Here is a 23,406-nt window from a genome sequence, read left to right as displayed (position 1 = left end):
TATGCCAACACTAGTTCAAGATATCGGAGACATTGAAAGAAGGTGTAGAAGTGAGCAATAGGGGCTGGCAACAGCTTCTGTGGGAAAGCTGGATTAGCAGTGTGTACTAGGGATGTGAATCGTTTTTTGACGATTTAAAAAATCGTCCGATATATTTTAAATCGTCAAAAATCGTTAGAGGCGCGATACAATAGGAATTCCCCTGATTTATCGTCAAAAATCGTAAATCGGGGGAAGGGGGAGGGGAAGGGGGAGGGCGGGAAAACCGGCACACTAAAACAAACCTAAAACCCACCCCGACCCTTTAAAATAAATCCCCCACCCTCCCGAACCCTCCCAAAATGTTTTAAATTACCTGGGGTCCAGTGGGGGGGTCCCGGTGTGATCTTCCACTCTCGGGCCACGGCTGCGTTAATAGAAATGGCGCTGGCGCTACCTTTGCCCTGTCAGGGCAAAGGTAGCGCCGGCGCCATTTTGGTTCCTGTCCCCTGACGTCACGAGCGCAGGAGATCGCTCCCGGACCCCCGCTGGACCCCCAGGGACTTTTGGCCAGCTTGGGGGGCCTCCTGACCCCCACAAGACTTGCCAAAAGTCCAGCGGGGGTCCAGGAGCGATCTCCTGCACTCGGGCCGTATTGCAAAATGGCGCCGGCCATATGGCCGTATGGCCGTCGCCATTTTGCAATACGGCCCCATTTCTATTAACGCAGCCGTGGCCCGAGAGTGGAAGATCACACTGGGACCCCCCCACTGGACCCCAGGTAATTTAAAACATTTTGGGGGGGTTCGGGAGGGTGGGGGATTTATTTTAAAGGGTCGGGGTGGGTTTTAGGGTTGTTTTAGTGTGCCGGTTTTCCCGCCCTCCCCCGATTTACAATTTAAACAATTTAAAAAAAAAAACAAAACCGCGACGATCAGATTCCCTCCCCCCCCCCGCCAAAATCGATCGTTAAGACGATCGATCACACGATTCACATCTCTAGTGTGTACCTGTTTTATGATTCATGTGATTTTCAGCAAATACAATAATTCAAGAAAACTCAAAACAAACATACTGAGATCATAACTAATATCTCATCAAAAAGAAAAAAAGTACTAAAAAACAAGAAAAAAGATATTAAGATTAATATTCAAAACGCATTCAGCACTATTTAGCAGGATAAGTGGGACTCATGCTGCCAAACAGCGGCTGCTGACTATGTGCTACATGTTCAATACAAATCAATACAAATCTGACTATGTGCCCCATGTTCAATACAAATGCTTTAGGACATTTATTACTATGCATTGTAATTATTTTTCTCTCTGTTCAGTTAAATTTTAAAGTTTAACTATGTTTGCCATGTTTACCATTTGTTCTTAGTTCTATGTATCGCCGTTCAGGCAGTTTCTTGTTCCTTGTAAACCGGTTTGATTTGTATTTAATGCAGGAAGATCGGTATATAAAAACCAAAAATAAATAAATAAATAAATAAATCCCTTTTACGCTTAAAATGTATGAAAAAAAAAAGTGGGCGTGCATTGGCGAATCGGGAGCTGAACGAATTAGACATAACTTATACACCTAACTACTGATATCTGGCCCCATGGAGTAGGTCTAACCTTAGACGGGTAGACTTATCCGGTGAAGTGCGCACATATACGTGTATATTCAGCAGCTTTGTCATGCCGCTGAATGTACATTGTAACTTAGGCCTGGATTTATCAAAATGCGGTAAATATTGCATGTGATGGGAAAAGGGGTGTGTTTTATGGTAATAGGGAGTTTATTGCAATTTGTGCTAATACCTATGTGAAGAGCTAATTTACTGCAAATTGTGATCACTTTTTGATAAGTGCCAGAATGTGGCATTTCCTACATATTATTCTGGAGGGGGGGGGGCATGTTTACTACTGGGAAGAGAGTGAGAGAGAAGTGAAAGAACCTAGCCATAATGCCCTGACCCTAGAAAGGTATTTATATCCTTATGGGAGGCCCACCTAGTAACTCCAGGTGAGGTTTAGGTATTAGTATAGGGGGTTAGGGGCCACTTTGACATTCTACGTGACACCTACGAACAGAACAGTGGTCTCTTGTGAAGATTTGCTGGCCTTTGGAGTGAGGAAACTCACTCCAAGATGAGATTTGGGCAAAGTTCTCTCAACCTAGCTTGATGTTACCCAGGTAGAGAGTCCATCAAGCTAGGAAGCGAATCACATCCGAGTGAGCAGCCAATGACACTCTGTGCACCTTATGGCTTCAATCTCTGTGCCTCACCTTTCTTCCTTCTTTCTCCTCAAGCCTTGGGAAGATGGCTGCTGCCGCGTCTTCATGCCGCTCTCTCCGGTGTCCCCGGAATGGCAACGGTGTTCGCCATGATTTTCCTGAAGGCCTCCTAGGGTGCGTGCGCGCATGCCACCCACATCTTTATCCACGTCATGGCGGGAACCTCAGGTGCGTCCCCTCCGAGTGACGTCATCACATCCTGGTATTTAGCCTGCCCTTCGTTTGCTAACAAACTGAGTTAGCAAGGATTAGATTGCCTCCGGTCTAAGCTGCTCTGCCGCTTCCCAGCTGCCACAGGAAGCTCTCTGCCCTTCGGGGTATTTCTTCACTAACCTGGGTACCCGCTCCTCGGGGGCCCTTCTGCTCTATTTCAGGTACCTATCTTGGGATACCAGGTACTCGCTCCTCAATGGCCTGCTCTCCCTAATCTGGTGTCTGCCACTGAACAACTTCTGCCTGCCAGGACCTTCAACTATATAGCTTTCTGCTTCAGGGAGTATTAACCCTTTCAGTCTGTCTCACCTTCAGCGCTCTGTGTCTACATTCGGGACCTGTCCCTGCTATGCCGCGCTGCCTATCACCTACTCGAGTGTGAGACTGGTCTCCTCTGCTGAGGAACCCTGGACTACTTTACTGGGTTACCTTCACTGCTGCCCACTCCCCGGGCAGTACCATTGAGCTGTACAATAAATACAACTTCTCTGTGTCTGCATGTTTAGAGTCTAGCCTAGTACTGCGATTCCTCACGGGGCTCCTCCACATGGGAGTGGCCATCACTGCAGTACCCAAGAATCCACTCCAACACTTCATAACCATAACATCACCTTGATAAATGTCCGCGGCGCCTTGGCCAGACCGAATGGAAGGGCACAAAATTGAAAATGTCTCCCAAGCACCATGAAGCGCAGAAACTGCTGGTGATTTGTGTGGACTGGAATGTGCAGATATGCCTCAATCAATTCTAGAGAAGCCAGGAATTCTCCTTTGCGCACTGAGAGCCACATTCACCTTTTTTAAGATCTAAAATTGGATGGAAGGATCCTTCCTTCTTCAGGACCACGAAATAAATGGAATGCCTTCCCGATCTTTGTTCCCCCATAGGAACAGGAACTATGGCTCCCAGCTCTTGTAACTGATCCACAGTCTCTTGAACCACCTTTCTCTTACAGCCAGGGGCACAGGGGTACACCATAAACAAATCCCAGAGCAGACAAGAAAATTCTAATGCGTAGCCATCTTTTATCACACTGAGGACCCACTCATTTGTCATAACTCTGGTCCACTCCTTGTAAAACAGAGACAGACGTCCTCCCACCCTTGGGAGGGAGGAGTGGACCAGCGTCACTTCATTGTGAGACTTTGCTCCACCAGAACCCTGGCTGAGACCTTCTCTGCCTGACTTCTTGCCCCATTGAAAGGAGTGATTCCAGGTTTGCTGCCTCCTGGCGCCTTGCCTCTGAGCTCTTGCCGAGGACCTACCAGGACAAAATTGCCTGCTCGACCAAAAATGGTAGCACCCAACAAAGGAACCCTTGTTCCCTTTTGGCTTATCCTCTGGCAGCCTATGGTCCTTGGACTCTCCGAGCCGCTTCACAAGCTCCTCTAAGTCTTCTCCAAACAGAAGCTTTCCCTTGAAAGATAGGGCTCCCAACCAAGACTTAGACCAAATATCTGCCGACCAGTTCTTCAACTAGAGGAGCCTTCTGGCCAACACTGCAGACAACCCTGGAAGAAGTTCTGATAAGGTCATATAAAGCATCCACAACATAGGCCACTGTTGCCTCCAGGCAGTCTGCCTGCTTAGCCTTGGACGGAGATAGGGCTCTTGTAGTCTGCAACTGCTGCACCCAGTATTATAACCTGGCCCTCTGCATGAAATACTGCACACTTCAGCGCGATTGCCAAGGGCAGACACCTGAAAAATTATCTTGAGGTGAATCGCCAACTTCCTGTCCAGTATATCTTTCGGCGCCACTGATCCAGCTACCGGAATGGTGGTCTTCTTAGTGACCGCTGACACCGACGTGTCCACCTTAGGCAGTGCCAACAATTCAAGCGTGTCCTCAGGAAAAGGATACAGCATAGCCATTGCCTGGCTTATCTTTAGGCCCGTCTCAGGAGTGTCCCACAGATTTGTGAAAAGGAAGGCTTTCGCTGGACCCCTCCGGCCATCCATGACTGGGTCCACTTCCTCCTGATCCGAGCCCTCCTGAGGGACTTTGATCCCCAGCTCCTCAAGAACATGAGGGATCAAGATCCACAACTCTTCCTTCCACCTTCGGGTCATCCCCTTCAGCCACTGGTGCCTGGTCCAAACTTCCATCCAGATCTTGACTATTCGGGCTGTTATCAGGCACTGCTGGGTCCTTGTCCATCCCGGAAAAGGAGCTCCGTTTGGAGTTTCTCTCAGAATCTTTGGAGTCAACATCTGGACTGCCCAAAGGTATCTTCATCCCGAGGACCGGGGGCGCCTTTCACAGCTCAGGTCTTTTGCCCGGCCGCGGTCTGTCAGGCCTCTCTGAGAGCCTCCCAGCGGCCTGGCATGCCAAATATGCCTCATGCATAAGCAAAATAAACTCTGACAAGAATGGAGCAGGGGCCTCCAAACCTTGAGTGGGAGAGCCCCCCTCGCCCATCCAAATCAGCCTCCCTGTGGAGAACAGAGGCCTGCCCCACCAGAGACAACGGAGGAGGAAGATCTTCACCCCCGTGACACAGTCCAGGCAAGCCATCGGCACCCAACAACATGGCTGCCTTTCCCGCACCTAGCGGGGAAGGGGTGGATGATTTTCAATGGCACTCCCGCGCCTATGTGCTGCATTGGCTGCTGCTCAGATGTGGCCCTTGCTAGCCCCGACCCACCCTCTCCACTAGAGAGGCAGCAGGGACATAGACCGGCGCGGGACAGCCGCACGCGAGCATCACTGCATGAGCAGCATGTACTGCCGTGCATTGTTTGCAAATAGAACGCTTCTCCACCTGCTCACAGGCCTGACCACGTCCTGCCACTGCGTGCAGTGAACTGCCGCACTGCCCGCGGCCCAAGAATTCATCTCCAAACAGCCCCAGATGCTCAATCGCAGCCTTCCTGACCGCTAGTACCCTTGTCGCAGAGCACCTCTTCCTCTGCCTTCAATTAAGATTTTTTTTTTTTACTTTTTTATATTTTTTTATTTTAATGAGTCAGAGGAAGGAAAAAGGGGTACTTTCCTGTCTGAAGAGCTGCGGGATTCCACTTGTTCTCTTGGGGGGAGAGAACTGGCCCCACCAGCTTCTCCCCCCCCCCAGTGGCAAAAAGCAGAGCCAGAGAAGGGTCCCCAACCCTCCTGCTCATTCCACCCTACACCAAAAAGGATAGCCCTACCAGGACCTCACAACCTCCAGGGAGGGATACTAACACCTATCTTCATTCTCTCTTTTTTTCCCCCCAGACTGCAGGGATTGCACCTCTAGCATCTGCTGGAGACAGAGAAATATTGAGTGACTACAGATGGCACACTCCGGGTTATATGCCAGTGCAACTTTCTCTGTCTCCATCTGCTGGAAGGGAGGCATAATCCCAGAAGTCTGGACTGATCCGGGTATGAACAGGAATGGGCATTACTTACACATTTGAAGTAATCCGGGGAATGGAAACATTTCCCCAAAGGTAAAATTTAAGTCGTGGCAAAAATATCTTCTCTAACCTGATCCGCAGCATGACAGAGGTGCATGGCGCATTGTTGGATCTCCCCTGAATTTCTCTAAACCATTTTTCTGCATCGTAGCAGGGGTCTATCAATAAAGCAGGCCGTTGCCAAGACATGAGGAGAATGGCGGCGTTCTCCATCTGCTGATGAGTCCAATCTGAAGAAAGGCAAAACAAAAACACAGATTTCTTTTTTTTTAATTTATCTCTGCACCAATTACTGTTCTGCTACTAACAATCCCGATCCAGAGCAGAGCAGTTATTCATGTGTTCAACAGCAAGCCGAGCCAGGCATAATAAAGAGATTTAAAAAAAAAAAATAAAAAATTAAAAAATCCGTTTTGGTTGGAATGCAGCTACAGATAGTGTGGTTCATTAAACCAAAGCTTCAGACAATATAGCGAGTTCACCTGGGTACACAACAGGGATGATCAAAAACCTCAGCACATCTTTTCTAATGCTATTGAGTTCTGGGCAGTAGCGTATGGTACACGGCTGCAGCCACAGGGGTTAATTGGAGATAGGCGTTTAATGTTTTCTTCTTCTGCTTCTTGGGAACTGGATTTAAAGGTCTTGGCTAGGTGCACAGTTTGAGCCTGGCAGCATGATCGGAACACAGACCTCCTCCCCCCTCCCATGCGCGTGACTGACATTTACAAAACCATCCCAAAATGGCCCTGGTACTCTTGGCGGGATCAGTTTAGGAAAAATAATTCCAGACCGAAACAGCGAGGGCTGCACGCGCAATCCATTAAGAAAACTCAGTTTTATACAAAAAGGCCACAATGAGTGCAGTTCTAGACCTGGAGAAAAACAAAATCTGCACCCCCCCTCCCCCCCCGTATGTTGTGAGACCTTTCAAATGGTCAAAAATTTTTTTTTTAAAAAAGATGTTGCCTTACATGAGCTTTTGATAGCACACAGAGTTCCTTTCTTCAGATGACTCATATTCAAATACATATGAGGAGGGTGTACGGCAAGCATCCCCCCTCGCCCTCTTATTCCCCCCTCCCATTCAAAAAACAGCCTTATTTTCAAAGCAGAACCACCTATAGTGGCTCAAGATTTTCAGAATCTTTTAAAAAATACAGATTTCAGCCGGCCCAGTGGCTCAGCTAGCAAGTGCTGTGCACCCACTACAAGAAAGGCTCCTCCCAGCCCCTGGGTCGGGGGTGTTAAGGGAGGAGGGAGTCATAGTGATTGTGTGTAAGGGCGACACCTAGTGGCTGGATTCAGAGCCCCATGACGGCAGAAGGAGCCCTGGTGCATGGCACCTGGCCAAGGACTGCTGTGGCCAGACTATGTATGTTGGTGGTGGTGGGGAGGGGGAAGAGGGAAACAGAACAGGGGGAACAATTCCTCACATAGCTGCACATGGAGGCTCATGGTGCCAGAACCCAGCCCTGGTTCTGACTGAGCCACAAGTACAAAGGAACATAAGAACATAAGGCACACGATGAAACCGCTGGGTCAAAAAAATATAAATATGAGTGCATTAGATATAAAGGGAACAATATTTTGCGTTGATACAGAGCAAAAAAAAAAAAAAAAGAGTTGCACTAATCAAATACATGACAAGCCCAACAAGGATATAAAGGACATATCCTATCTAACCCTTAGCCTTACAGGCCAACTTGTAGGATTTACATTTGCTCTACCTTCCTAAATGCTGCTAGATTTTTAATTGCCCGCACAGCCGACGAAAGCTTTGGCTATTTACTTCCTTACCTTTCACGGTCCACTCCTGGAGGCGGGACTCTTCTACCAATATCTTCAGCAGAGCCCTCACATAATCTTGGTAGTGCTCAGTAAGAAAGGGTAGAAATGAATTCTGTTGAGAAAACCGAACCCGACCCGAGTCTCCTACATCAGCAGCAACGGGCCTGATCATGTCAGACTCGTGTCCTGTTCCTTCAGCATCTAACACAGAAAAAAAAGAACAGAAATAATGGTGACCATTTTTGCTTCTTATTCACAGACAGGCACAAGTATTGAGAGCAGATTCTAGCCTTCAGACGTCAGAAGATTTTTTTATGTTGTAGTTGCAACGCTACTGATAAACTCTGCAAAAGGCATGCGGATACAAATGTGCCCGCTTACTTTGTCACTCTGCTGCCTTTCTAGGTGGTTATAGCAATCTAATTCAGGGGTGGGCAACTGCGATCCTCGAGTGCTGCAAGCCAGTCGTGTTTCGAAGTTAAACACACACTGGATATTTACGGGATGCATTTAAATGTACCACTTCCACTGCATGCAAACACACCCAAGGCATATTCATTGTGGATATCCTGAAAACCCGACCAGCTTGCAGCAATCGAGAACTGGCGTTCCCTAACCCTGATCTACTTTCTGGACAGTTTTTTTTTTACACTTGGAGGGTAAAATCATCAACGCCTTTTAATACACAAAAAAACATTATATGCTAAAAGATTAATCATACACCAGTAAAACAATATAGCCAAACACCATAATATCGCTGGTTCTAACTGTATAAATCTTTACCATATTTATTCCCCTTATTAAACTGTCTAGAATAAAAAAAAAAGTTTTCCTTGTATTACACACCCAAAATATCTTTTGGATATTTTATAATATTACGGGCATGTGCTGAAAAGTTATTTGGACTATACACACAGGACCCAGATGACAGCCAACTGCTCCATTTTAGAACAATCAGTGGCTTTGTATACAATTGTTAGAGAAATTAATGTCATGAAAGGGAAAGTTAAGTTTGGCATTTTTCTGGAACTAGCAAGCAAATCTTGCTGTTACAAAAAACAACCTCCACCACAACAAATCTCATTTTACCAAGAAGTACAGGACCTTCTGGGTCTTCGTAGTCAGCCTCCACATCTGTTCTTTCCTGTTCTGCTGGAACCTCCCAGGAGAGCTCCACAGAGAAATCGATCACTCTTCCTAGAGCAAAGACAAGGCAGACATTCTTTAACAGGATTTTTATAAATTCCATCAATGCACGCACAAAACAGAAGTCAGGACGGCTTTATTGATTCAGGCATCAAATTAACATCTGCTTTTTTTTTTTTTTGCACTCTCCCAGAAGAGATAATGCATCTTCTGTTTAGTCTGACCTCAACTCTTTGAATGCCATAGTATTGGACAAAAAAGGGAAAAAACAAAATCAGTGGTAGATGATAAAGGCTAAAAACAACCATTGCTAGGGTACTTTACAGACGTTTATTCCGTCTATCCTGTATTCTGCAATGTAACAATTGGAAGGAAACCAGGAGAACTAAAAATTTCACCATAACTTCCAGTTCGCTCAATCTATGTCTGCAAAGATACTTCAGATAATGCTCTTTGGCCATCCACCAGACATCACTATTTAACGACCCCTTGGGCTCATTACCATTAAGGCCCTAGTTTAACCTCTTTAGCTAGGAACAGTGCAGGCTATAAATGAGGGGATGCACCATCCATTACCGCCCTCCCTGTGAAGGTGCTGGGATGGCCGTCCCCCCTGGTGAGGCAATAAAAGTCGCTCTCTCCTGAGAGCTTTGGAGACAGTGCAGTTTGAGTTGTGAGTTCGAAGGAGCTGCAGGAGTATTTTGTCTGGATTTGGATTTTGGGCCTACCTTGGGGCTTGGTATCCTTAGGCAAGGCACTTCAGGTCCACTTACTGACTTGTAGGGTTTTGCATCCCAGGTTGTGTTTGGGATTCTCAAAGACTTTTTCTTTGTAAGAAGCCTATAAGACCATTGGATGTTGCCTGGAGAAAGGTCACGGGGAAATCTTTCCCTGGGGGGGGGGGGGGGCCAGGATAGGGAAGACCTGTCCCTCTGCAACCTCCTGGAGGACAGAGGTATGGTGGAGACTCACCGCAGAGAACCTCTGGTGTTTTTGGACTCAGTCTTTGGGAAGAGAATTTTGGTTGAAAGAACCATGAGGAAGAGTTTTGCTGCCCCCTTCCTGCCCTGAAGAGGAACATCAGAGAGCTGGTGTTCCTGAGAGGAGCCTTCCCATCTAATGATTCAAAAAAGACATTTGGAGAACTGTGAGTAAGATCAAACTAAAACTAAGCCTGAGGACCCCGACTTGTAGTCAGAGGCGGATTCCTGCTGACGACCGGCCCGGGGATTCGCCGCCCCCGGAGATACCACATGGTCTGCCGAACGCGGCTCTGTCACAGCTGCGCTCGGCAGACCACGTGACTAGAGCGACCGGCCCACCGGGGGATGCCCGATCCCCCGATAGGCCAATCCGCCCCTGCTTGTAGTCTTCACCCCTGGCGAGAGAGGAAACTGAGACTCTCTGTGTACAGACGGTTTAACCAATTTTTACCAGCTTTGGAGGGGATTTTCCTGCCCGCACACGGATACCCTTCCCCTTGTGAACCTCATTTTATCCATGCCCTGGATGGTGAGTGTTTCCCCTGCCCTGGTAGTTAAAGACACTTGCACAGACAGAGGAAGGGCTGTGAACAACAGAGATCCATCTGTGGTGCTAAGATCTTTTTTACACTCAAATCTGAGTCTCAGGATTTATACGTCTCCCAGGAAAAAGAGGTACAGTGTCACCCCTGCTCCTCAGGGCCATAAAGGAGAAATTCCTATCAACCCCCTCTCCCCCCCCCCCCCAGCCAGTAAGGAACCTAAGCCCTGGGGAAAAGGACTTGTAAGTGGGCTAGCACAAGTGGATCCAGCCCCAAGAACTATAAATTCTTTTATGGCCCCATTGGTAGCAAGCAGCTACCCCAAAACTTACAAGTATAAGAGCAAAACTCTCTCCCCACCTCTAGCCCCAATCAGCCAGGAGCCGAGTGTGCAACCTCTGGAGTGTTTCCAATTCAAGTCATCCATCAAGGGCTGGGAGCAGGAGACTAAGCCAAGGCTCAAATTAAAACTTCCCTGCTGGGTAACAGAGAGTCCTAGCAGAGCTAAGATTCCCCCATCATACCACGCTTCCTGCCCATACAGTGTTAACGCCTTTAATGCGGTGCTGGGGTAGGTGGGGGCAACTTTCATACTAACCCCATAGCTCCAAAGTCCATGGGTAATTTTTACCTTAAAACTTCCGCACCCATTTTCAGAGTGGAAGTACGAGCTGTTGAAAATTGCCTACGGGAAAGGGTTAGCTGTGCAGATTTGAACTTACTTTTTCCTGCAGTTACTTAGGAAATGCAAAGCACGCTTGCTGTTCTGTCCCCGACCTAAGCCCACTTCCCACTACCATGCAAGTAAAAAAAAGTATGTGATGTGGCACGAGGGGACGCACTTTTACCTGCATACAGGGCGAGCAATTTTCAAAGACTCCACTGGCACAGGTAAGCTGCTGTTTTACCCATGGAAATGGCTTTGAAAATCATCTTCCATGCTTAAGGGAATGTTTTGTTGGGGGTTTTTTTTGTTTTGTTTTGTTTTTAACGCGGAGTAGACCCAGATGTGACATGGCCTTTCTCTTTCCTTTCAGAGCTGCAACTTGAACAAGGGATGGGGAAAAAAAAACCACACACACCGCACGATTTGCCTACTCCTCAACTCAAACCAACAAGCTGCTCATGACTCTTAGCAGATGTTTCTGTTTAAAGTCAATAGGAGCCTTATGGATTGATTAGTCTCAAAAGAAAATCCGACAAACTTAAAGAGCCAGGAATTCTTTAAACATAATAAAATTACAGCCCTCACTAGATCAAAGGAGGATGGCACTTCGAACTGACATCATATGGGATTAAGCCTCTAATAAGCCATTAGAAGCAATGTTATAAAAATGTGAACAATGCCTTAGGAAGTTGAATAGCATAGCAATTTAAACAGCACATTTAACGTGAGAAATATGGAAGCAAACTATGAAATCAATATTCTTTATACAGATTTTGTGCAAAGACCTTTCTAAACAGGTTATATTTCTTTAGACTTTTTTAGATTCCACTTTTTCAGCACTTCAAAGCAGATTACATTCAGATATTGTAGATATTTCCCTATCCCCAGAGAGATTACAAACTAAGGGGGTCATTCACTAAGGGCCAGATTTTCAAAGGGGTACGCGCGTAACATACACGCGTACCCCCCGAAAACCTGACCCAAACTCCCCCTGCACGCGCCGAGCCTATGTTGAGTAGGCTCGGCGGCACGCACAAGCCCCGGGGCTTTCCTGGGGGGACGTGTCGGGGGGCGTTTCGCGGCCAGCGCGTCATCGGGGGCGTTCTGGGGCATGGCCGTGGCCTCCGGACCAGCCCCCTAACTGGACCATGGCGCGCCGGCGGCCGGCCCAGCACTCGCAAGTTACGCCTGCCTCTAGCAGGCGTAACTTGTGCAACAAAGGTAGGGGGGGTTTAGATAGGGCTGGGGTGGTGGGTTAGGTAGGGGGAGGGGAAGGTGCGGGGGGGTGGAGGGAATGGAGGCAGGCTGCGCGGCTCGGTGCGCGCAGGCTGCCGATTTTGGGCAGCCTTGCGTGCGCCGACCCCAGACTTTAATGGATACACGCGGCTACGCGCGTATTTATTAAAATCCCGCGAACAAAAGTACGCATGGGTGCATATATCACCATCTTTCACGGTGGCGCTATTCGGTGCGAAATCCGGCAGCAAAGACACCGCGGTGGTGCAAAGGTTGCGGGCTTTCGCAGGCCTGCCCCCCCTTTGCCCCCCATTTTCGATGGGTTCATCATTCAGCAATGAATGATGAATCCAGGCCTACGGTTGTACCTGTGGCAATGGAGTGACTTGCCCAGTGGGACTTGAATGCTGCTCTCCTGGTTTGTAGCCCGCTGCTCTAACCACTAGGCTACTCCTCCACTGCAGATATCTCCTTACAAAGCAAGTTACCAGTGGTAACTTCCAAGCCTGTGGAAAAGTTCAGCTACTTTTTTTTTTTTTTTTTAGTGGTTGTGTGATGAATGCAATTGTTATGGGAACAGGTTTCCTTATTTTCTGTACCAACTAAAAGGTATCACATCCTAGATAGCAGCAGGGAAATCAAATTATTTGCCAGGCACCAAAGGGAAACAAAACAAAAATGCATATAGTGAAGATTTCTTGATATTTGTTGGTATGCCGGAAGATGAAATTCAGGACAGAAAGAAGAAAATGAGGTGGACAAAAGTACAAATTGCAACAAAATCCTCCCCAGGGGAAAAACGAGCTTTAGCTGACGTGTACCTCTCATGGGATCAATCGAGTCCATCTCTAGCAGAAAGCCCCTCTCTTTTAAAGCCAGGGGCCACTCCACAGCAAGCATGACCCATCGAAAGGCTCCCTCATAGGCTCCGAGGTAGGAGACTAATCCAGCTGCTAAGGCGGTGCTTCCTGGGAGTCCACAAAGGCCAATGATCCCAGCATGCCTCTGACTCTCTGCCTCTAGAATCTGAAGAGCAGATTAGAGATGTGCGTCTGATTCCTTTCCAAAATGACCGTGGGCAAAGCAATTAAAGTAGTGATGAGCTAGCAACATGAAAACATCTCAGATTTTAAGAAGGCATTTTGAACTGTGCTGTTGTAGGAAAAATAAAATCTCTGCTTAAATTGAAATTTTTCCTCTAGGCAGTAGGGGAGGGGAACTGTTCAAAATACACTAATGCCATGGAAACCCATAAGTCTGGGTTTATTTCCATGGCACTTTTATAAGGCTAGCAATTAAATACTAAGCTATCTGTGGTACCTGCACCAAAGTTGATGCTTTCTCTAATTCGTGGGATATTTCAATTGCCTTCCGCTGCTGTTGGTTTTTATCTACCGTGGCTTCTTCAAATCCCTTCTCCAGGTCCTATAGCCTTGCCACGAGAACATCTTTCTTCTGCTGTAGACTTTTCATCTTCTGCTCAGCTTGGTACAAAGCAACTGTCATTCCCTGCACCTTCTCGTGCAGTGGCGTAACCTAGAATGACAAAGGTGCTAGGGATGTTCTTTCATTGGCAATGTAGTAGGAAATAAAGTTTCATTTAGCTTTGAAAATGAAACAAAAGAAAAACAAAACCGAAGCAACCAACCCCGCCCAGTTCACACCCCCTTCTCCTCACTCACACTGAAAGAAATCCCACACTGCCAAAATATTAAAAAAAATTCCAGCACTTCTGCACCATCTCCGACTCTGCAACCCTCCCTGGCCACATCTTACCCCATCCATGGGTCCAAATGGGACAGGAGTGACCTCAGTTGCTTTTGACCCACCACTTCTGCACTTTTGATATAGCTCACATATAGCAAGTAAAAGAATCAGCAGAAATTGATTAAACATATTGATTCAAATCCGATACAGGCCAACAGTGACAAAGTGGTCTGTAGGAAATGAAGTAGGTGCATCAGTCTGGCTCACAGTAGACAAGCATCCATAATCATTAAAAAAAAAAAAAAAAAGTTTTAAAGAATGCACAGTCACAATCTGGCAGTAACATTCTCACCAGAGAGATCAACATGGTATGCAAGCCAATTTTTTTCTCCTCTTTAGAATCGATTCCCCTTCTATGGCATGACCTATAATGCATCACTGCACTAACAGCACTAAGTATTGTTGTTCTGGGGCCTCTCAGAAAATACCATGCGGTATCATTGAAGTAAGTTTCCATGTAAGTCATACTGATACCAATTTCTGCAGTCCCCGTGTTACTGTCAAAAAATACCAATACAAAGCCATACTATGTTTCCAACTCATCATTACCACCACTAATAATATTTATTTTGTGTCAAGTGTCATCCATAGACGATCTCAATGCAGTTAGCAGTTTGCAATTTTTAATCCTTCAAAAACATTTATGCACAGTCCCTTCAGAGGGATGAAAAACCAGACTTCCAATGCTGACCTCTAATCTCTGAGGAAATCTCCAAAAGATGCATTTAGGTTAACGGAGTCACAGAGAGTTGACTACCCATGTTACATGGAATCGGTTTCGGTTCAAGACTGTTTACAGATTTGCATGGCATGTAAATTAATATTTAAAGCCATTTAACCTCAGTTTATTAACTTTCTGTATTGTCTCAGTATGTACACTGATGGTGCTTAGAGACTGTGCGTCGGCTATCAGGGAACATAATGGTATTTCCCTAGCTAGAAACACGGATGTTAGAAAACGGAACAGATTAGTGAACAGAATACCACAAGCAACGCAGTTCAAGCTGACAACAGGGCTCTGGCTGTAAATTATTTTTCAGTATATTAGTTATAGATAGCCTTTCAGAAATCTTTAAGTGGTAATAAAAGCAATTTCCTTCTCCAACATAATCATCATCATCATCACCATGCTGTGAAAAAACAAAATGTCTAGATCAATCTATCGGCATCTAAATCTTCAGAGAAACCAAAGTTGAACTCATTTTATCAAGGCCAAATGTCAATCATGAGAGGAAATCCATCTGAAATTTTAATTGCAAGATGTTCAGTGCAAATTTAATGAGTAAAATAAGAGATCTGAGAATTCAAGCATGCTCGGCTCATGCATAATGTTGACTTAAATTGGCTCTCCAGAGGTACAGGAAATTGCATTTTTAGAATTTACACACTGATAGAGCAAATGTACTGGGCCCTGTAGGTTAAGGTAATAAATCAGAATCATTTAACTGCCTCTGAGTGATTGCTACAGAGTATAATGGTTGGAAGAAGGGGCTACGGCTACAAGTGATTACTTTGCTTGGATTATTGAAATGCTACTCAATATTCATAAATCAGTGATCATTAATCCCCCAAACAGTGGCTGTCAGCTATCTAAATAAATTTCCTGCTAGTTAATTGAGATTGAAAGAGACTGGTATGTGGTGTCCCAGAATTAAAAAGAACGAGGTAGTTTACCTACACATGACTAAAGACACACACTTGAGGAATAAGGATTTGTTTTCACTGGTAAACAAGAAATAAAAAGTAACCAGAATTAGTCCTTAGATATTATTTGAATTTATACCTTCTCAAAAATGGCAGCCAATTGTCCAACCATTACATTATATTTTGATTTTTTACTAATTGAAATCAGAGCACCTTCGCTGGCTCAAATCAATGCGTGTTAGACTGAGTTCTCATCTCATTATCTCAGTATTACATGAATGACAAGTGAAATGAATGATTTGATTAGAAAAAGCTCCTGCATTACTTAGGCTGCCGTGAACCTTAAAATTATGAAACGAGCTAAGGTAGCTATGTAGCAGAGGAACATCCGAAGAGATGTGATGCTTATCACATGAAAGTCAAATTAAAGAGAAAATCTGTATGCTAATGGTGACAGCATGACAGACATGGAGTATTTCCTGGGTGAATGCTAAATCCACCCCAGACCAGTTCAAGAGGGCAGTGAACTGTTTTGTTTTGTCTTTTTTAATAGAATTTTGCAGCCATGATATTATAATGTGTCCTGTCCTATGTAAATAGTGGCCCCATTGTTGACATCACTGCCTTAAAAATGGCTGCTTTCCTGATCCTGTTTAGGACAAATTTATGTATGAATGATACTGATGGTTTTCTTGCTACCAGATACCTGCCCAATAAGAGCTATTCATAGGCTTCAGGGTCTACGAGGTACACAGCTCAAAATTAATTTTAAAGACAGGTGCTGGACTACCCAGAAGGACATGAAAACATGTAAGGTCTAAATGAAATCACATAAGACCACAATATGGAGGACGTGTACTGAAGGTGTAAGAAAGCACTGAACTATGAATCAAAAGAACTCTAGAAACTCAAGAGAGTTCAATTCCTGCTTTCCTTCTGATTTTTCTCTGTGACCTTCGCTGAGTCACATGACTTTCCTACCCTTCAATCAAACTTCTGCCCTGTGTCTGGGAAGCCATACCTTCTACCCCAGCCATGGCAGCATGTCCATTTCTGAAGTCATATAGTTTCATAGCATACTGCCATCCTATTGGGATGAAAGATAGCATGTAATTACCACCATGCTAGATTAGCTGTCCAGGCTTTTATGGGAGTGGAAGCCCTGATATGAGGATAGCACATATCTCAAAGGCTTTGAATTGGATCCCTGGATAATCAAGTGAAGAGGCTTGGGGAGGGAGTCCGGAAGGGGGTGGAAACTATAAGGTTCTACATTTTAATTAATAAATACATTTAGATATATTTTAGACCATTACAGAAAAAAACTGAGAGGCTTGTATACTTCAGTATATTAGAATTCAAAATTGTGAAGGCAGTTCTTCATATCTGACAATTTACTATGGGCCTTCTACTACATAGTAACACATAAACACCAAAATAAATAAATAAAACAGAATAAAATATAGAGAGGTATGACAAAGCCTTATTGTTACATTCAGTGTGAAAACTTATTTTATAAGTAATATACTGCATGCCAGTGTAACACAGTACTTCTTAGAGCAAACAGTGAGGAACCTGGAAACCCCAGCTGAACTCCTCAATCTACCACTTACTGTGCAACCTCAAGTGACTCACTGAGTGGCCTATTTATCAAGGAGCATTAGAGCTAATGCATTAACATGCACTGAATGCTCCTAATGTTCATTAAATATATTCAATGCACGTTAAATTGGCATCAATGATAACATGCTTTTGTAAACATTAATGCAGACTACCGCATTAAAAATTTAAATAAGCTGATAAAATGCAAAAAATAAATATGCAAATAAGCTCATTCAAATGCAGCACACTTTGCATTAACTAACATGTTTGCATTATCGCGAACCGTAGTGCAAGCACTTAACTACACCCGTAGAAGTGTAGTTAAATGTTTGCATTAGAGAAGATGTATTAGTTAATGCAAAATAATGCTTTTAATACACAATTTACCACAGGCAATTTTAACATGCTTTGAGAAATAGACACCTAAACTTCCCTGGTCTCAAACATGGATGGCAATAATGAAAGGGATTGCAAACCCATTTTCAGAGGTAAACTGCTGTGGAGCTTCCCTTCGAAAATTGGCTGGAGCACACATGGATGCAAAGTACATGTTGGAAATTATGTGCAGAGTTTTTGATCATGCAAATTCTGCAAGTAATTTCCCTCCCCTCCTGACGCCAGACCTGTCTTTGTCAAATTTTCCCAGCGGGTAATACATGTGCTGTGAACATGCATGTACTTTCACCCACAGAGTGGGGAAGCAATGATCACCCATGAGTTTACCCGTGTAAATCACTTCAGTTATCGCCTCTTTAAATTGCAGGCTCGTTGTAAAATAAAGACTTTGAAACAACGTGAACTATCTGGTATGATGTTGTGTACATTGATAACAATACATCATTTTACAAAACTTTGCACAGTACATAAATACCCATATGTAGGATAAACAAAAAAAGGTACCCATTGGGAAATGCCAAAATGTGTGAATTATATTGGTATATAATATGGAAAAGGGATAAAATGCCCCGTGATTACTCCAACTGAAGCCTTGTACCTTGGATGCCAATATCCTGTAGTAGCGAACAGCTCCTTGGAGCCATTTCAAAAGAGTTCCTGCTGCCACATTGTCACCAGCCTTTCTCTGCATGTTTTCAACAGTGAATGAGGACTTCTTGACATTGTGCTCCAACAATTCCAAAGTACTCTCAGACAACTGAAACCAAGTCACAAAAATCCACAATAAAACAGATAAATGGCAATGGATGATTTACGTTGTACAGTGGCGATAGAGGCTGGACAATGCGTATTAAAAAAATGTAGCAACAGTTTCTTATCAGGTGATCTGTTATGATTCATTTCCAATTGGTAAAATCGACGTAACATTTCTGACACATACATTTCTAAAGGGAATTTAAAAAACAAAGAAAGTCCCCAATTGCACATACTGCCAAATGCAGACAATGAATGTCCCCTGCAAAATTCACCCTTTTACTAGCTGACAGATTTCATGGTTATATTTCCTGCCCTGCCCTTAACACTTTCCAATAGAAATGTTGCCCTTCCTTCTCAGTATTTTGCACTGTGGGCACATTACACAGATTTCTACTACACAGAGGTAAATCCATCCATCCAGGGGGTGTGCTCAGGAAGCAGAGACTCGGAATCAGGTTCTAAACAGAGCAGCATCAGGCTTAGACAAGTTCCACCGTACATATCAGAAGCAGGGCTCACCTGGCCTATTTGTTGGGAAAGACAGCGGAACGTCAACCATTACCTCACACCGTTGCCTTTAAACTTCCTTACCTGTACTTCATTAAAAGTACTGAGCTCATTCAGGAAACGGTCAAGGTTGGCCATCTGCCTCTTGGCCCCCCTTGGACCAGGTCAGGTCACTGTTGGGAGATTTCAGAATTATAATTATTGAAGCCATGAGGTCCTCTATGTCTGTGTCGGGCTTCTGCATGCCACGGAGCTCTCCTAGAAAATGGAAGTCCAAAAAAAAGGAAATTTCTTACCGTTTTCTCAATTTCCAAAATTTTCCGGTAAGATACTTCAAGTGTCATGCTATTGAGCTTCATTCCTGTTTTCACTATGATATGGACTGGCTTGTGTATTTTAATTATTGTTTAGTAATTCTTAAAACCAATCCTTGATAAGCTTACAGCTGTATATTAATATAAGCATCCAGAAAAGTCAGGTTTTTTTAATTGCAGCCAGAGATGTATAGTGCTCATTTGAGGGGAAAGAAAAACTGAAGCTATTACTTCTGAAGCTAACATTCAAAAAAAGCTGAGCCCCTAAGTTAGATCCTAAATTCAGTCAAAGTTAGGGGCCCTATGTTTTCAAACCTTAGGCACTTAAAACAGACCCCTTAATTTGGGTCCTACTATTCAACTCTCCTAACTTTAGGTGCCTACATTAGGCAGCTAGCACTGGAAATCAATGCTGGGCATTCCCTAAATCCAACCTTTCACTGGCCACACCCACTTCATAGGTGTCTAGAAATAAGCCCCTAGATTTAGGGACCTAGATCTTTTGAATATTTGTCTCTCTGTCATTTTTCCATCTGTTTCGTGCCAAAATTTCTCTCTCTCTCTTTCCTGGCAGTTGTCAGACTCCTGGGGAGTCCATCAGAAACCAATGCACAATGGGGTAGATTTTTAAAGTTATGCGCGGGCATAGATTTGTTCGCGCAACACGGCGCGAACAAATCTACGCCCGATTTTATAGCGCGTGCATGTTATAAAATCCAGGGTCGGCGCGCGCAGGGGGGTGCACAATTGTGCAACCTGCACGTGCCGAGCCGAGTGGCCTGCCTCCATCCCTCCGAGGCCGCTCCGATTTCGGAGCGGCCTTGGAGGGAACTTTTTTTCCGCCGCCCCCCCCCCCACCTTCCCCTCCCTTCCCCTACCTAACCCACTCTCCAGCCCTAATTAAATCCCCCCCCCAAACTTTGTTCAGAAAGTTACGCCTACCCAAGGCAGGCATAACTTGCGCACGCCGACCAGCTGCCGGCGCACCATTCCCCGGCCTGGGGGCTGGTTCGGAGACCTCGGCCACGCCCCCGGAATGCCCCCGGACTGGCACCACGCCCACAACCCCCGCCCCTGGAACGCCCCCGACGCCCCCCAAGCAAAGCTCCGGGACTTAGGCGCGCGTAAATCCGGCTGGACTTAGGCGCGCGTAAATCCGGCTGGATTTATGCACGCAGTCTTTTAAAATCTGCCCCAATGGGCTGTTCTCCAATACTACCTGGTAGGCCTCGGAAGTTGAATGGGTTGGCTGCAAAGCGATAGGAACTCCACACAATGTAGTCATTTTAGAAGTGAAGATTTTTGAAAATCTCCAAACAATGCACAGTGCTATAAAATAGTATAATGGCAGTGTGTACTATTTTATTCTTAAATAGAATTCTTAATGCCATTCACAATAGTAAATCAAGAATTTACTTTTGAGATGAAGCAATGAAAATATTTTATTAAAATTCTTACCCAATGCCTGAATATCCATGTGTTGTATGAGCATTTTGATGTCCACTACAATAGCTGAACTTTTGAATACTACCCTCTCGTGCGCCAACTGGTATTCCGGGAGCAGTTTCCGAAGCCTTTTTATTTTCTTCAGATGCTGGTGAATATACTGGATTTTTAGCTCTGCCACCGCTTTATCCTGGGCAGTCTGGACCAGGATTTTTATGATTCCCTGTTCATGTATTTCCAGCATCTCCATCTGCTGCTGAAGGGCATGCGTCAGCGCTGCATATGAATTTATTTTACCTTCAGTCCGAGCCAGGGCTTTCTTGATGATTTCGTGCTCCCTGGTGACCTCTCGGTATCTCTTCTTCATCAGTGCCCCAAAGCACTGGGTGAACTTCTCAAATGTTGCATTGGTGAGATTACCATATTTCCCACGTTCGTGTTTATCATGCTTTGTCATGGCGACGTGCATGGAAGCCAAGAGATGACAGGCGTTTTCCTTTTCTTTTTCTGTGAGCATGTCAAGGTCTTGAATATGGTGGGCAGCATGCTCCACGAGACACTTCCTGAAAGGAAGAGGACACAAAAGTCAGTATAACCTAACATGGTAACATAGTAATGGCGGCAGAAAAGGACCAAATGGTCCATCCAGCCTGCCCAACAAACTTCATGTGGTAGTATCTGCTGCGCCGTGCAGGCTACCCCCATGTTTCTCTTAAGGTTAGCACCTGCCGCTCCATGCAGTTACTCCCAAACCTTATGATAACCCATAAAAAAAATGTTCTGCTAGCAACATTTTTACTCGGGTGATGAGCCTTCTTGAAAATTCAGACATTGCTGACATGCTTTGCTTATGGACTTGGCCTTAGAAGCAGTCCTGCGTGTATCAGTACCCCAGATCATAAAAATCAGAGAGCCCATGCTAGTTGTCATCTGAATCCAATTCCTTTTCCACCCCACCACCATTAAAGCAGAAAGTGACATAGTTGCATCAAAAGCATCAAGGCTTATTAATCTCTTGCCTTCTGTTAAGGATAGTAATTACTGCTTCTTGCAGGTCACCTCTATACTTATCAATTTCCCAGACTGTAAAAGTTGAAGCCTTCATTGGTTATTGTCTGAATCCAATTCCCCTTTTCCCGTGCCGTTAAAAGTGGAAAACAATGTTGCAGTTTTTGCATCAAATGTATCAAGGCTTATTAATTAATGGTAGTTACCACTGCACCGGCAAGTTACCCACATGTACTCTTTTCTTCATTTCCATCGTCTAGCCTTTAGGGATCCACAGTGTTTATCTCATGCCACTTTGAATTCTTTGACTGTTTTCATCTTCACCACCTCCTCTGGAATGGTATTCCAGGCATCCACCACCCTCTTTATGAAGAAATATTTTCTGGTGTTGGTTCTGAGTCGTCCCCCACAGAGTTTCATTTCACGACCCTTAGATCTACTGATTTCTTTCCAATGAAAATGGTTTAAAGTTCGTGCATCATTAAAATCTTTCAGGTAGAAGACCACGTGATCCAATGAGCAGGTGAGTCACGTCTCTGTCCTGCTCCTGGTCCCCCCTCCGTACCTTGATCTACTTCGGAGGACTGTGAGACACTGTGGCAGCCAAACACAGCCTGGGGACCTCACAATAGTGCCTGGAACATTTTTCACTCGGGCTGGCACTGAAATATCGACGAAACCGCAGCACAGGGAGAAGGTTGTCGGCCGACTGTCTGATTCTAAGATGGCCGACGGACCCCCAAGCCCATGTATCTCTGCCATGAGTGATATAATTGTGGAGGATGTCACCAAGGCAGTGGTTCAAGCCTTGGATGGCCGTTTCCAGGAGATAGCTGCCGGCAATGAAACACTTGTTGAAATTAAGCGTCAGGTAGATGACACACAGCAGCGGATTGAAAGCGTGGAATCAGATACACAAGCTTTTCTGCAGGCAAAGGAAGAGCTCGCTAAACAAGTCCTAGTGCTGGAATCTAAGATAGACGATCTAGAAAATAGATCACATAGAAATAACCTTAGGTTTGTGGGCTGGAGGGCTGGTTGCTGACAGCACTGGGCCTAGAAAATTTGGAAGGCCGCTGCTTTGTTAAGAGGGTACATAAGCTGGGATCCAGAGCCCAGGGCATGACCAGGCCCTGAATAGTGATTGCGAGGTTTCTGAACTTTATGCACAAAGTCAAAATCCTGCAAGCTTATAGGAAGGCATCATCTCTGGCACATGATGGACACAAGATCATGATTTTTCAGGATTATTCTGATGCTGTCTCTCAGAAACGCAAAGAGTTTTCTCCACTCTGTGCAGAATTGTTCAATTGCTATCTGCATTTCACTCTGCAATACCCTGCAAGGTTGCGGCTGGAGCACAATGGTACATGGAAGGTATTTGATTCTGTGGATGCCACCAAACAAAATTCTGGACTTCCTGCTGAATAAATGATTGTAAACTGTGCTCCTAGCTCTGCTCGCTACTATTTTCAGGTCTTCCAGGTGGGAGCACTTGTTCAAGGCGAGAGAGGGTCCCTGATGCTCTTTTCCTGGTCTGATTTGCACAAGTTTTCTCAGAAGTTCAGGAATCATTCTTTGTTATTCTTTTCCTGTACTATGTTATTCATCTTTAGAAGCTAATTGAATGGAAACATCAGATGTGTTTTCTCATGTTTGTTACACGAGATCTTAGAGGGAGGTGTGGAGGGGGTATTGGTACGGATATGCCATGTGGTTT

The 23,406-nt window shown here is 45.0% G+C and overlaps 1 protein-coding gene across 1 annotated transcript in view; it reads right to left on the bottom strand.

The window, feature by feature from the left end:
* The window catches only part of LOC115096908 (dynein beta chain, flagellar outer arm-like), a 630,228-nt gene that overhangs the window by 225,921 nt on the left and 380,901 nt on the right, over positions 1 to 23,406 (bottom strand). The window contains 9 exon segments of the mRNA XM_029612190.1: positions 5,952 to 6,111; positions 7,682 to 7,873; positions 8,762 to 8,869; positions 13,068 to 13,272; positions 13,567 to 13,782; positions 18,254 to 18,412; positions 19,003 to 19,071; positions 19,073 to 19,176; positions 20,691 to 21,241. Of these exon segments, the coding sequence (XP_029468050.1) occupies positions 5,952 to 6,111; positions 7,682 to 7,873; positions 8,762 to 8,869; positions 13,068 to 13,272; positions 13,567 to 13,782; positions 18,254 to 18,412; positions 19,003 to 19,071; positions 19,073 to 19,176; positions 20,691 to 21,241 (1,764 nt within the window).

The sequence above is a fragment of the Rhinatrema bivittatum genome, chromosome 8 (assembly GCF_901001135.1).
Source record: "Rhinatrema bivittatum chromosome 8, aRhiBiv1.1, whole genome shotgun sequence".
Lineage (NCBI taxonomy): Eukaryota > Metazoa > Chordata > Amphibia > Gymnophiona > Rhinatrematidae > Rhinatrema > Rhinatrema bivittatum.
The sequence above is the reverse complement of the archived record's forward strand: the minus strand, read 5'-3'. Positions and strand labels throughout refer to the sequence as shown.